General features: G+C 37.6%; 1 protein-coding gene across 33 annotated transcripts in view; it reads left to right on the top strand.

Moving 5' to 3' along the window:
• NRXN1 (neurexin 1) overlaps window positions 1-14,348 on the top strand; it is a 1,127,382-nt gene that overhangs the window by 1,089,308 nt on the left and 23,726 nt on the right. For 22 of the 33 annotated variants that reach the window (XM_019827181.3, XM_019827188.3, XM_019827175.3 and 19 more), the window contains one exon: window positions 13,031-13,118. In XM_019827181.3, coding sequence (XP_019682740.1) covers window positions 13,031-13,118 — 88 coding nt within the window. The remainder of the gene's footprint in view (window positions 1-13,030; window positions 13,119-14,348) is intronic. The other 11 variants (XM_019827182.3, XM_019827189.3, XM_019827180.3 and 8 more) reach the window with 1 other exon arrangement.

The following is a 14,348-nucleotide window of genomic DNA, read 5'->3' as shown; positions in this document are numbered from 1 at the left end:
TTTCCAGCTCAAAGCAGATCAAAGGAGTGATTTTGGAAAGGGAAAAGGGTGTGGATAAAGGCTGACATGGATAGACAAAAGAGAAAACTAGTAAGAGCAGGCATTGATTAAAAACTAAAAGAGAAGCATGAGGACCTAGGGCACAGGGCATCTGCCTACACTTCGGCATCTGAGATCACCGCTGTGTTGCAGGTTCTGATGTTTCTAACAGTGATACCAAACCATCAAGAAAAGCTTATCTTCTGAACCTTCCGTTTAAAAGGTGACGCTTCTGCTATTTCAAAAGTTCTCATGATGACAACTGGCATTTTTTTGTGTGACTAGAAAGCGTATTTACTGTCCTAAATCAGCAGACATCCCAGAATTCAGAATTAAGCAAATGGGGCATAGGTTGCGGGTGAAGGAAAAGTGCACATCTAAGCAGGAGAGGTATGATACCAAGTTGGAGGAAATGTGTCAGAACTGAGTGGAACAGACTGTAAATGCAGGGCTGGAAAGAGAAGAGCCGTCCAGGAGAGGACATGGTTAATCACTTAGTCATCGAAGTGTGTTACATGTGAATTTTACTTATCACAGTGCTTTTAATGGCCATAATAATAATAATAATAATAATAATAAGTGAACAGTAGCTGAAGAGGAAGTCATTAAACAATCGCTTAGCCAAATAAAACACTCGAATACCTGTGGGAAGAGTTCAGTCAGATTTCACCTAAATGAAATGTGCACACAAAGACAAGATCTCTAAGGAAGTGCCTAGTCCCCAACAGAAGACAATTAGCAGAATTCTCCTGTAGCATCTGCGTGCACATTCTTCAGTCAGTCCTTGGGCTTGGCAGGGGCTGCTGAGTGCTCTCTGGTCTGATCTGACATCGGGTGATGTAGGCAAACTTCATTCCCTGGTACTTATCAAAGGCCTTGCACAAAATTTTCAGTAAAACTTAGGGCAGAATGGCAAAAGGCAAATCATGTTTGAGAAACTTGGGAAAAGCAGCAAGTGATTCCTGCTGCTGTTTTTATCTTCCTCTTACCCAAACATGGAACTGGGAGCAGTGGAGGGAGGGGGATGCCAATTGAATAGAAGGCCAGGAGGCAGGCTCACATTCGGAATCCAACGCTGAGCCAGGTAGTGATTGGATCCCACACACCTGACCAGGCCGCATAGTCTCCCTCTCTTTACTGTAAGGGAACTGGAACAGATATCTCAGTGAGTCTCCAAGCTCTGAAACAAAGACAATTTGATGAATTCTAGGTTACATCAAACAGCTAGGGAGAAAAGAAGAGCTTTCTGGCTTTTCAGTGTATTCAGATGTGATGTTTTTTGGGGTGTTTTAAAAAGTGCTCGCCAAAGCATAAGAGACTCTTAAAAACTGAGAACAAACTGAGGGTTGATGGGAGGGGGAGGGAGGGAAGGTTAGGTGATGAGCATTGAAGAAGGCATCTTTTGGGATGAGCACTGGGTGTTGTATGGAAACCAATTTGGCAATAAATTTCATATATTAAAAAAAATAATAAAATAATAAAAATAAATAAAAAGTGCTCTCATATCAAATATGTAATTTGCTCTGTTTATAAAATGTTTAAACATGGAGGTGTGGATTTAAGTTGGAAATTACACCTCCTTTGTGAAGAGAATATCTGTGTCTAAAGATCTCAGGAGATCTCTGTCTTCCAAGGCTATTCTTTATATGCATATCATTGAAAGGTAGTCCAGAACAAAGGGAAGTTACTGACTCTGTGGGATAATAAGAAATATATGTTTGGTCTTTGTCCCCACTTCCTGACATAGCTCCTAAGTCCCTTGGACTTTCCTGGGTGCAAGGAGCATCTTTTGTTCTAATAAGTACATGCTTGGTAGGTTTGTAGATAGTTTTAGAATGGGACTAGTAGCCAGAAAGACCAAGCCATAGTTAGAAGCCTAGAACTTTCAACCCCCACCCCCATCCCTAACCTTCCCAGGAGGGGAGAGGAGTTCAGGATTATAATTCATCATGCTTGCATGATGAAGCCTTCATAAAAACCCCTACATGACAGAATTAGGAGAGCTTCAGAGCTGATAAAGTCATGAAGGTACTGGAAAGGTGACCCACCTGGAGAGGGCATGGAAGCTCCATATCCCCCCACCCCCTGCCTATCTTGCCCTTTGCATCTCTTCCATTTGGCTGTTTCTGAGTTACATCTGTTTATAATAAGCCAGTAGATGAAAAAAAAAAAAAGATCTCAGTAGTCCAGTGGAGGAACAACCCTTCCCCCATGTTGTAGGGAGAGGAAAGTGAGAATGTATACAGAGCCAGCTATGTCTATATAATAAATATTGTCAAAATACCTTCTAAGTGCCAGCCACTGTGCTAGACAGGGCCTTTCTAGCCCTAGAGAATTTAGTGCTCTGTATAGTCCTGTGTAATAAGGGTAAATCACTTCATTTGTATTTAGGAAGAAACCTAGAGAAATTAGGGAACTTGTCCAAAGTCTCACAGCTAATAAGTGGCAGAGCTGGGACTTCTGCCCTATCTGTATAACTCACACCTGTCCACCTCCTTCCATGTTCTGTACACAGGGCTCAGTGGAGAGCAGCTTTCTGTTCATAGACAGCCTCCATTTGCCACATTCCTGAAGTTCTCCATGCAACTCAAAGTAGAAATGTCTGGCTCTCTGTTATATTCTTCTACTGCATAACTCTTATTAATCAAAGATATTCAATAAATGATTATAAGTGGATGAATGAACTAATGAAAGAGCAAATTCATGGAAGAATCAGTCAAAAGATCTCAATTTTATGAATGAATTCTGTCCAATACATATCTCTTGGTCTAAATTTGATGGCTGGTCTCAACCAGCCCTTATATTCATCCAATTTATTTCAGGAGGAAAATAAAACTTTCATCTTGTAGTTAGGTACTAAAGAAAAACATAGAGGTATAGTTTCTTTACAATAAACAAAAGTGTTTACAATGCAAGACTATTGTAGTAGAGTTCTGAGGAGATAGGCAGAATTAGGGGCAGTGAAGGGGGGGACCCAGAATTATAGTCAACTATTTTTTCTCAGTTTTTTTCTATAAAGCAAGCTATATCTTATTGCTTTCTCAAAGGACATGACTGCTTCATAAAAACAGGCAGACCAACTTATTGCAAGATATTTTTAGCTCTTCCTTCTTTCTCACTTTCAGTCTTTCTCTCTTTTCAGTTAAAGGTAATGTCACTTCTTGCTACTTCTCTACCATAAATTTCCAGCCATGAGGTATAATGTGGAAGCCAGTTATAAAGTTTCATTGTCACTTCTAGAGATGTTAGAGGCAGATCAAATCTTTGAAAAAGTGTGATTTTTTGCCACAGTTCTCATCTCCCACTCTTAGGAGTCATACTCCTGGAAAATAATCTATACTTGTTCACTCTTATTTAGAGACTTAATTAACTGTTATAAATGAGAAATTGTGACAAACATAGACCTCAGTGTAGTGAGCTTAGAGAAGATGACCATCAGGAGTAAGGTTATTTGACATGATTCTACCAATTCAAGTGTCATGAGTAACATTTCTTCTGTTTTTAAAATCAAGATGAATCGTGCACTCTGAACTTTATTTCCACAATCATACTTATTTTCATAAAAGGTTTAGAGTGTGATGACTTTTCCCACCTTTACTGAAGTATAATTGACAAATAAAAATTGTATACATTTAAGTACGTGACAATGGCTTGATATATGTATACATTGTGACATAATTCACCGCAATCAGTGGTGATGACATTTTAAATCAGCTCTACTGAACTCTTGTGATAGATATCTTGGGGATGTTAAGCATGGAAAAAAAAAACTCTATCCCACAGAAATACATGAGATAAGATAAAGCATACATCTAAACAGTTCCCAAACTTGTAGATTTCAACGTAATTTTGAAAGGCAAATACCTCCACTGTTTTGATGTACTGAGAAAATATTTCGGTCTTAACTAGTGTATTGTTTATTATTATTATTACTATTTTAAAAGAGAGAATTAGCACACACTCAAGTTGGGGAGAGGAAGGGAGAGAGGAAGAGAGAAAATCCCAAGCAGGCTCTGTGCTGTCAGCTAGAGCCCAATGCCAGTTTCTATCCCATGAAACATGAAATCATGACCTGAGCCGAAATCAAGAGTCAGACACTTAATTGACTGAGCCACTCAGGTGCCCCTAAGCTAATTAGTATATTGTTAATCCATAGAGAAGACACAACCATAAGCAGTGTCATGTTGTAACTATAGATACAATCATTATAATAGGGAGCATTATGTGGCAGGGGTCAAACCTAAAGTACATCTCTTCCTCTCAGCTTCTTTTCCCTTCCTTCTCCTTCTCCTTCTCTCTCTCTCTCTCTCTCTCTCTCTCTCTCTCTCTCTCTCTCTCTCTGTCTGTCTTTCTCTCCCTCCCTCCCTCCCTCCTTTGATTAATAGTGTTTGCTAAGTGATCTGTATTTCCCACTCACCTGTTCATTTAGATGCTCTAGTTATAATAGGGCATGCATTAGAAATAAACTGTGGATGCAGAGATAAAGGAAATGAAGTTGTCACCTAGGTCCCAGGAAAGTGAGTAAGGAGGAGAACTTGAGAGGACTCCAGTGTCCTTGCATCTGTATGGTGACTCTCCAGGACATGAGGCCTGGAGAGGAGGGAATGACAGTGCCAGCTATGGATTGGTACTACCTACCTTGTACATTACCAGTGAAATTGACACATACACCCTAAATAAACAATGCTGAAATGAATCCTATTCTGGTATAAAGGGAATCAGCCCAAGCATAACAGCATTTATGAGAGGGGCTAGTTGGATGAGAGAAACAGATCCCATTTAACTGAGGATACACTCAGAGGATTTCGGGACATGAAAATGAAAGTTATTCAGTTAAGTGGAGAGTCGGCTGCCCTTTTTGAACTCTCCCCAGAACTATTCTTTATAGTGTAATATGAAGAGAAAAAATAATTCCTTATTAGTTGTAATAATAGCATAGAAATACCACACCGTGGGAACTTGGATATTTCCAGAGTGCTTTCACGCATGTCAAATTTGATCCCTACAACATCCCTGTGAAATAGAGAAGTTATTATCATTCACATATAAAAATGATTGTATATAAATATATAGTACATATATGTTTACATGTATAGTATATACTTACATGTATAGCATACATTTTCTTAAGTACTGTTGAGAACACAGAAACTAGTCTCCTTATATGTGTGTGTGTTTTCTTCATGACAATTTTAGTGGTTACTTATCTCAAATCCAATAATTTCCTTTGCCACCTTTTAATTTATCTTAAATGTATTTCATTGTGTATCTTTATAGACTATATCACATCCTTTAGAGAACAAAATGGTTTTGGATGGATGGATGGGTGGTGAATGGATAGATGAAAGTCATCTGGGGTAGGATAAGACAAAATCACAACCTATTGTGGTCAGTATAGTCTCATAGTTTTGCCATTAATTAGCACTATCATTGTGGTCAAACAAAAACTATTAATTTTGTAGCTTCTGTTTCTTGATATATAAAGTGACAAGTTTAGACTAAGGATCACTAAGGTCTGGCCCATCACAAGAAGATGTGTGACTGCTTGACTAAAACATGGTTCATTCTATCCCCTAACATGTTAGACGCCAACAATGAAAGCTTGAAGTTTGGAAACATGTTAGTTAACACTATCCATCATTGGCATTTTACAATTATAAAAAATCTGTTTGGGCATCATTAGCAGTAAGTATTTTCAGTTCAACATGTGTGACGAATTAGTTCATTCAGTCACAATGGTTGGAGTAGAGATCCATATAGACTTACCTAGAAACCTAGATTTGCACTGTAAACATCTGTCAGTATTCATTTAATTTGGAAATGGCCAAACTCAGTGCAGAATTTTGGACTCATGTCCAAAAGCAAATCAAATAGAGAGGGAACACAGTTGGTCACATACATATTCTGACTTCTTTTTTAGCATTTCCACTCCACTACCAGCCGCCTTTGGAGGTCTTATACCCCCAAATTCTAATTAATGCAAATCCAGGAGAATAGGTTATTACAATACCTATCTGAAAATTTAAACTGCACTTTAACTTTTTCTTTTGGCCAGCTCTCCTACATTACTTTGGCTAAAAATGTAAATGTAATATGAGCGATAAAGGTCATTAGTAGCTTAAAGAAATAGTATAAGAGATATACTATCTTTTTGAAAACATAAACTTAATTTCAAGTTTTATGACACCAGGTTTCTCCTTTGCAGGTTTACTACTTTGCATAACTTTGCTAAAATATGATGTCCTTTTTTGACTAAGCTGAAATCCTCATTCTTTTCTTTCTTGCATATTTCCTTTAAATTCACTTTTTTGTGGCATTATTTCCACATTCCAATCTTCCCTTTTGAGTTTTGCCTGTTCAGATGACCACTATCAAATCCATATAAAATGCATGTTAAAATGAGTAAGATATTGTGATCTCTTTACCATGGTGGGGTTTTTCTATCCAACCCACTTTTACTGTTCTGGAACCATTGCATACATTTTAAATAGTCAAGAAAATTTTGAAGAAATTGAATGGCTTTCAAGTCTGCCTTTTCCCCCAAGCAGACAGATGATTTATGGTCACTTTTTGTAATAACCTAAGGCATCAATTGGGGAAAAAAAACATTAAAGAAATGTGAAAGCTGTCTCTTTTCAGAAATATTAAGCTTTGCCCTAAATATTCATGAATGCTAGTGTTCAAACATTCAAATTGGGTAAATGAGTGTACAAATGGGTATTTTTTTTTTGAGCATGCACTTAACTGTAGTGCTCAGAATAATAGCACCTCCACCTACATTCTGCATAAGCATGTTATTAGTGAATATTTAATGAAGTAATAGTTATGGGAGCACTGCTACATTTCAAGAAAGCTAAGCCATTTGAATTGAATTGATTGTTATTTGTATCAGTGAGTGATTTGTTCCTGTGCTTTACAGAACAGAGTAAGCACAATAAGTTATTTACAGGTGGGAACTACAATTTATACCCTGCTAAGTAGTGACCATATTTTGTGCCCATCAGAAAACGCTATGTATACATGAGGTATACATGAAGTGTTTTCTTTTCGTTGATAACTAATTGAGCCTCACTCTTTTTTGTTATTCATGTGCTGGAGCTAAAATTCATACTTACCATGTTAGATCTCACTTCATTGCTTTTATTTATTTTTTTTTAATTTTTTTTCAACGTTTATTTATTTTTGGGACAGAGAGAGACAGAGCATGAACGGGGGAGGGGCAGAGAGAGAGGGAGACACAGAATCGGAAACAGGCTCCAGGCTCTGAGCCATCAGCCCAGAGCCCGACTCCGGGCTCGAACTCACGGACCGCGAGATCGTGACCAGGCTAAAGTCGGACGCTTAACCGACTGCGCCACCCAGGCGCCCCCATTGCTTTTATTTTTATTAGATTAGTTAGCCATGGAATGACATCTTTATGTGGCATCTACTACTCAGAGAAATAATTGACAAATAAGAACCAAAAGCTTGACTGAGATCATGGAAACTACCATAAAATCTATGCAGAGACTCCAAACTCATTTTGCACCTTTAATAGGATTGTTGATTTTGTTTTTAATTTTTTTTTAACATTTGTTTATTTTTGAGAGAGAGAGCGAGAGAGCGCAAGCATGGGAGGGGTAGAGAGGAAAGGAGACACAGAATCTGAAACAGGTTCCAGGCTCTGAGCTGTCAGCACGGGGCTCAAACCCACGAACCATGAGGTTATGACCTGAGCCAAAGTGGGACGCTTAACCAACTGAGCCACCTAGGTCCCCAATAGGATTGTTGATTACCTGAAATTGCCAGTTTGATATATCTTTATTGGTTTGATTTGGTCAAATTGACTCACAGTTCAGAAATTGTATATATGTGTACATATATACTGGGTGTATATGTGTACAAATAACTGGGTTATTTTTCTGCAGTTTTTCTCTTGGCAAATATTGTCACTTCCCCCATCCCCTAGAAACTTCTTGTCTTATAAATTATTAGTGCAATGTATTAAACTTGGCTTGGGCAGTCTATAACACTAATCATGAATTCTGACTTTTTTTTCTTTTTTCATGAAAATGTGGCTGGCAATAAGTCTTTTCTGGAGAAACTGCCAGATTCAGTCCTGAAATCCAGACATGAATGCTCTCTCTCCTCCAGAACAGCTTCACATAGACAAAAGTAACAGTAAGATCAAGTGTCCACCAATTAGCAAAACATGTCTCATATCAGCTAGGTCCATACTCAACCCTATCTCCTGTCTCAATTCAGTTTAAATGTTGATCACAGCAGTGAACGATTTGGGTAAATAATGCTATACAAGTGAACACCATTTATTGAGATATTTTTCAGTGTTGTATTTGGATGTATAGCCCTATAAACTCTTGTTGTTTAGAAATAAAGTTTCAATCACAATTTTAGAGTAAATCATGAATTTCTTTGTGGACCTCAAATTACTAGTGGGCATAGTTTTGCATAGTGGAATTTGTTATTTTGTCCTGATAGATTTTTCTTGTAGGTGTTTTCATCAGAATGTATCCGTCTTCAGTAAAGCTGTTTATCATGAGGAATAAAGTCTAGAGACGCTGTTCTTAGTAGAGATATAACATCACAGACTAAGTTTATCCTCTCATCATATCTTTTTAACACACAGATATGCATTTGTTCTGTATTTTAAAAAGTGATAGCAGGATGCCTGGATGGATCAGTTGGCTAAGCGTCCAGCTAGCTCTTAATTTTGGCTCAGGTCGTGATCTCACATTTGATAAGATCGAGCCACCCGTCATTTGATAGGCTCTGCTCACAGCACGGAGCCTGCTTGAAATTCTCTCTCTCCCTCTCTCTCTCTGCCTCTTCCTTACTTGCACTCTAAATAGTAAACTTTTTAAAAAAGTGATAGCAAGTGAATATGCAGCAAATTCCACCATTAAAGGTTCGGGGGAAGATGCCTGTAAGTAAGGAAAAAAAGAACAAAAATACACGAGTTTCTCTACTTTCTAACCCACCAAATGGTGTCTCTGGAATAACCCTGGCTGTTAAAGAAGTTAAATAAATTGGGATAACTTCTTACTATACACATCCTTTCTCCCACCCGTCCTGATTACATTTTTGTCTCTATAACGTGTTGGTGTTTTACATGGAGCATGATGAATTAAGTTTCAGTGCCTTTATTTCTTGAATTCTATTCACATCATTTTTTCCCCTAAAGGTAAGGAGACCTAGATATTTTTAGCAGACATTTTGAACAAGTACAGATGCTTGCTGCATGAATGTACAGGCCACTCTGAATTAGGGAAGACCAACATGGCACTTTGACCTGTGAGTGGTTAAATGCACAGTTAGGGACATTTGTCTAAATGGACATTTATGTAAAGCTAATGCTTTTGCTTGATTACTATTCTGTCTCTTTCAGCAGGTTGTCTCTTTTCTGGAAAAGGTTATAAACATCAGGGAAAGTATACTGAAGAATAGAATTGATTAATGTGACATATTTGAGTTTCTTTCTACCACTCTCTCAACAGCATGTCATAGAAAGACAGCTACAAACACAGTGAATTAAATTTAAATTACACAGCTTTGGCTAGAAGATTGTTCAGTTAATTCAGCCTCCAAAATGAAATTTGATTTTTTTTCCCTACACTGAAGCCACTTCCTGATTTTTCATAGAGTGATGATTTCTGCCAAGTCATCTATTGATTTGAGATCTTTTATTCAAAAGACTATTGCTGGTTTTCCATTTCTGAGAGAAAAAACATGAAAAACAAGGATGTATATTCATTATACCAGGAAAAGTACGTTAAAAATTAAAGTACAGTTTTACAATAGGGTCGTATTTGTACCGTAATTTTTTTTTCTACTCAAGAAGGGCTATCCGGTACTATTTATTTCATGACATTTTTTGTTATTTTAGGTACTGTGTTTTGTGAAAGATAGCACTGAGAACATTCTCACACTTTCTGTTTACTGTGGAATTGTTCCAGAAGAATGTAGAAAATAGGTCAACTTTTTAAAGAAAATTTAAGTTGGGTGGCCTAAATAATTTAGTCTGCATGAAACACTGTCCACTGAGTCACACATTTTTAGTCCATGAATTTATTTTGAGAAGCAGCCTTCGTTATTTATATTTGATGTTTGATTTCTGATTCAGAATGTAAAACTAGCTGTGAGAGATGGAAGCTTAGTTCAACCAAGTACCAATATAGCTACTGTATTTTGATATAACTACTTAACATGAGATCTGAAAAGTTGAAAATAATTCACACATACAACTTCCGGCTTAACGTCTAAAATTATATTATTTAAAAATATAGTGCTAGAAAAGATGAAATCAGTGCTATATTTATTGAAATAATAACAATAATGTAATTGTTGATAGTATCACAGCTTTATAAGCATTTGCAGTGTGGTCCTGTTTTTGTGACTAATCCTTACAACAATAGGTACTCTTAGGCTCTCCATTTTTTTTCACAGGCAAAAAATTAAGGCGCAGAACAAGTGTTACACTTCTAAAGCAGGGTTTCTCCACCTCTGCACCACTGACCTTGTGGCTCATAAAATCCTTTGTTGTGGAAGGGCTGTCATGCGCATTTTAGGATCTTTAGCAGCTTCCCAGGTCTCTGCTCATCAGACCCCAGTAGTAGCACACTGCCTCCATCAACCCCCCTGCCTAGTTGTGACAACTGAAAATGTCTCTCCTCCTGCCCCAGGTGAAGGAGGAGAAAGGGGGCAATACCACTGCTGGGGTGTGAAGTACTGGGTTAAAGAATCTATTCTCATTGCCAAGTAATATTCCATAGTATGTACAAACCACATCTTCTTTATCCATTCATCAGTTGATGGACGTTTACGCTCTTTCCATAATTTGGCTACCTTGAGAAGGTAACAGAAGGCCATGGGGGAAGGGAGGGGAAAAAAGAGTTACAAACAGAGAGGGAGGGAGGCAAACCATGAGAGACTCTTAAATACAGAGAACAAACTGAGGGCTGATGGGGTTAGGGGAGAGGGGAAAATGGGTGATGGGCATTGAGGAGGGCATTTGTTGGGATGAGCCCTGGGTGTTGTATGTAAACCCATATGACAATAAATTATATATTTTTTTAAAAAAATAATCTATTCTCATCCTTCTCATCCTCCTCTTCCCCTGTCAAGAACGGAACAACAACCCTATACTGATTTCATGAATACAGTTAAAGTTCCTCAAGGAAATGAGAAATTCTTTTGTAACCTTGAAAGTAGCTTGAAAGAATTTCTACTGTGGTTGAGAAAAAAAGTAGCTTTCCACTTGAGGTTGGCTTTAAAAAAAAAAGACAGATAATCTGCTCTGGGGTGAACTGGAACAATTGACCTGCAAGACCTCATAATCCAATAACTTGCTATTATCAAGTCAGTTTGGATGTTATCCTGCAAAATGTGCTCATGCCAAGAGGAGGCTGGATTCTGCCTTTTGAAGCTCACTTTAATGAAAGATACCTGCGTGACCATCACACCAATTGCTGGTAGTTACAACTGACATGAACAGTTTCAGTTCCAGGAAAACTGATATTTTGAGCTCCCTCTTTTAAAATAGTAGCAGCAAAATAAATGAATCCAGTCTCCCAACTGTCTCTCAGGGGAATTAAGAACAAAATAACATGAAACCATCTCAAAATGGTACTTAAATGCTCGTATTTATTTAAAGCTACCTCATGAAGCCTTAGCATCTGAACAAATTCTTTATTTGAATGTGCAGCAGAATGTCCCTGCACTTGGAAAAACTTTAGGCTGAGTTCTTGTCACAAAAGTGTATCATCTTTTATCTTCATCATTTTCAAGGTGGCGCAGTTTTCCTGAGATTGATTTATTTATACTTTAATCTCTGACTATACTAAGTGCTCCCTTAATTAAAGTAGGTCATGCCACATTTCTTTTTTTTTCTTTAATGTAGGATCTCTATATATTATAATTCCATTTTTAAATCAGGATTTCATCAGGGTTGGTGTTCTGAGTATTGTCTACACAATTATAATCCCCTTAATCCTTAGCCAATGTAATGAGATATTTTCTGTCATATATATGTTGAGTTCTGTATTTTAGCATTAGCCAAATCTGATGCAAACCTTCCCAGTTTCCATGCAATATCTATTCTGAGTTTACTGCTGCTTGTAAGTGGCAGTAAAGAACAACCTTTGGTGCTTGTAAATGTGTTGATGATGTGACGAACTGCTAGGATTTACATACTCTGCTTTTTATTACAGTGATGGTTATCTTTTTTTGCTGTAAGTGCAATGAAGCAACTAGAATGTCACAGAGAAAACTGTCACCTCCGTCCTCTTGCCATAAAATATCATCCTGCTATACGCTTCTCATTTATCATGAAACCTCAATAATGAAAAGGACAATGGTGAAATGACATCTGCTACCTGAATATTGCAAAAATAAGAATCAAGTGTGAAATCTCTCCCCACCCCCAATTCTTTAAATGGATATTTGCTTCCCTTTAACACATCAGTGAAATATATTCTCTACTTAATCTGTGTTTCCTAATAATGACAAGCTATATCTCAAAGATTCATCAAATTCTACCTAGTCGTGAATATAAAAGGTTATGGCTCTTCTGCTTTTAGGAAGCTAAGCACAAGTACTGCATAAAGCCTACTGATGCATACTTTGTAGCACTCCAGGGTTGTAATAAATTTCCAGTCATCTGCTTCTGGCAGGTTGTTTTAAACCTCTGTATGCTACTGTGTGCAGCTATTCTGTGCAGTTGAATGGATGGGTATCTGTAAGTTGGCTACGACCACTTCTGTGCCCTTATGTAAAATAAGCTGTAATCAACTTTTTACAAATATGTGAAGTCTTTCATGAGAGATCTAAAATAGATTGAAAAATGTGGGCTCTGGGTTGTCATAAAGAGAAATAATGAATTGGGTTTCTCTACCTATCAGGAAAACACAAATGTGTTTCATGTGTCAATGAGACAAAGATGAGAGCATCTGTTAGATCCCTTTAAATTAATCTACTTAATGTGATTCTTTTACAGACCACAGATGACATCCTTGTGGCCTCAGCAGAATGTCCCAGCGACGATGAGGACATTGACCCCTGTGAGCCGAGCTCAGGTGGGTTAGGTTAGTCGACTTTTTTTCTTACTTTTTTTGCTTTACTCTAAATCTTTGTTGCATGCTTTGGTCCTTAGAAGAGGCTTGCATTTATATCTAGAAGTCCACCCCATTGAACAATGCCTTATTGTGAGATAAGGGGTTTTGCTTTTTACGTGGATAAATTTCCCCACATTTATTGAAAAACAAATTTTAAAAACAAAACCCACCAAGATTATGTATTTCAGAAGAAGCAGTGGGGGACAGCACGCAAGGCTGATATCTTACTGTTCACATTCCATTAACTCACAATGTAATTTTTGTGTATAACGGTATAATGGGCTTTCCCTTGGGTCACCTGTAGTAAAATTGTAAAGCTTAAAAATTGCCCTGCATTGTGGAGAATTATTTGACCTTTCTACTGACAAAAAGTCCCCACCACTCATTCTGCCAGCAAATTATCTTAAGTGATAAATTTCTGAATTTCAGAAGTAAGAGTATTATGGCAGTAGTAAAACAAACAGCAGGTAGAATCCTTGGCACATTGAATAGAGAAATATTTGAGTCTTGCCATGTCTCCCTAAATTTAAGTTGAGGCGTTTTAACTCTATTTGATGCATAATTTCTCCTCCTTCTTTGTGATATGGTGTGACTGACTAACACATAAATGCTGTTTCCAAAGCAGCTCTGTACCTTTAAGGGGTGGCTATGAACTCTGAAAATGAATCATTCATAGGCTGGGTTTGCTTTCAGATATTCATAATACCAAATATCAGGGTCATTTCCATTAGTTTCCTTTGTAAAGCAGTGTTTCTTCATATTCAATAATTTTCTTGTTTAGCTGAACAAAGCGAGTAAGATAAATAGAGACTAACCACTCAGTTAACTCGTGACCTCTGTAGCTGTCACATGGAATCCCAGAAAACTTCATGTCACCATAAAATAATTTATATTCTTCTGAGGAATATCGCTTTAAATTAAATCTATTCATTTTGGTATTTGGATTTAAAAAATGGTTCAGGATGCATATCTTGTGTCCCTTTTGACTATCACAACCCACTGACCTGTAGCCACACACTCTAAGCACATGGAGCCACTACTGGGGGCCAGCAAGGAGCTTCTCACCTTTCAGCTGGAGAAGGTCAGGAGATACAGACATGTGTTCGTATCCTCTTTCCTCTGGCCTGTATCCCACCAATCAAAAATTTCAGCCTCCAGAATGTGATTAGAACTCTGAGGATCATCCATTCCATTCCTCTG

Source organism: Felis catus, chromosome A3 (genome assembly GCF_018350175.1).
Source record: "Felis catus isolate Fca126 chromosome A3, F.catus_Fca126_mat1.0, whole genome shotgun sequence".
Classification (NCBI taxonomy): domain Eukaryota; kingdom Metazoa; phylum Chordata; class Mammalia; order Carnivora; family Felidae; genus Felis; species Felis catus.
This window is presented reverse-complemented; position numbering and strand designations above follow the sequence as displayed.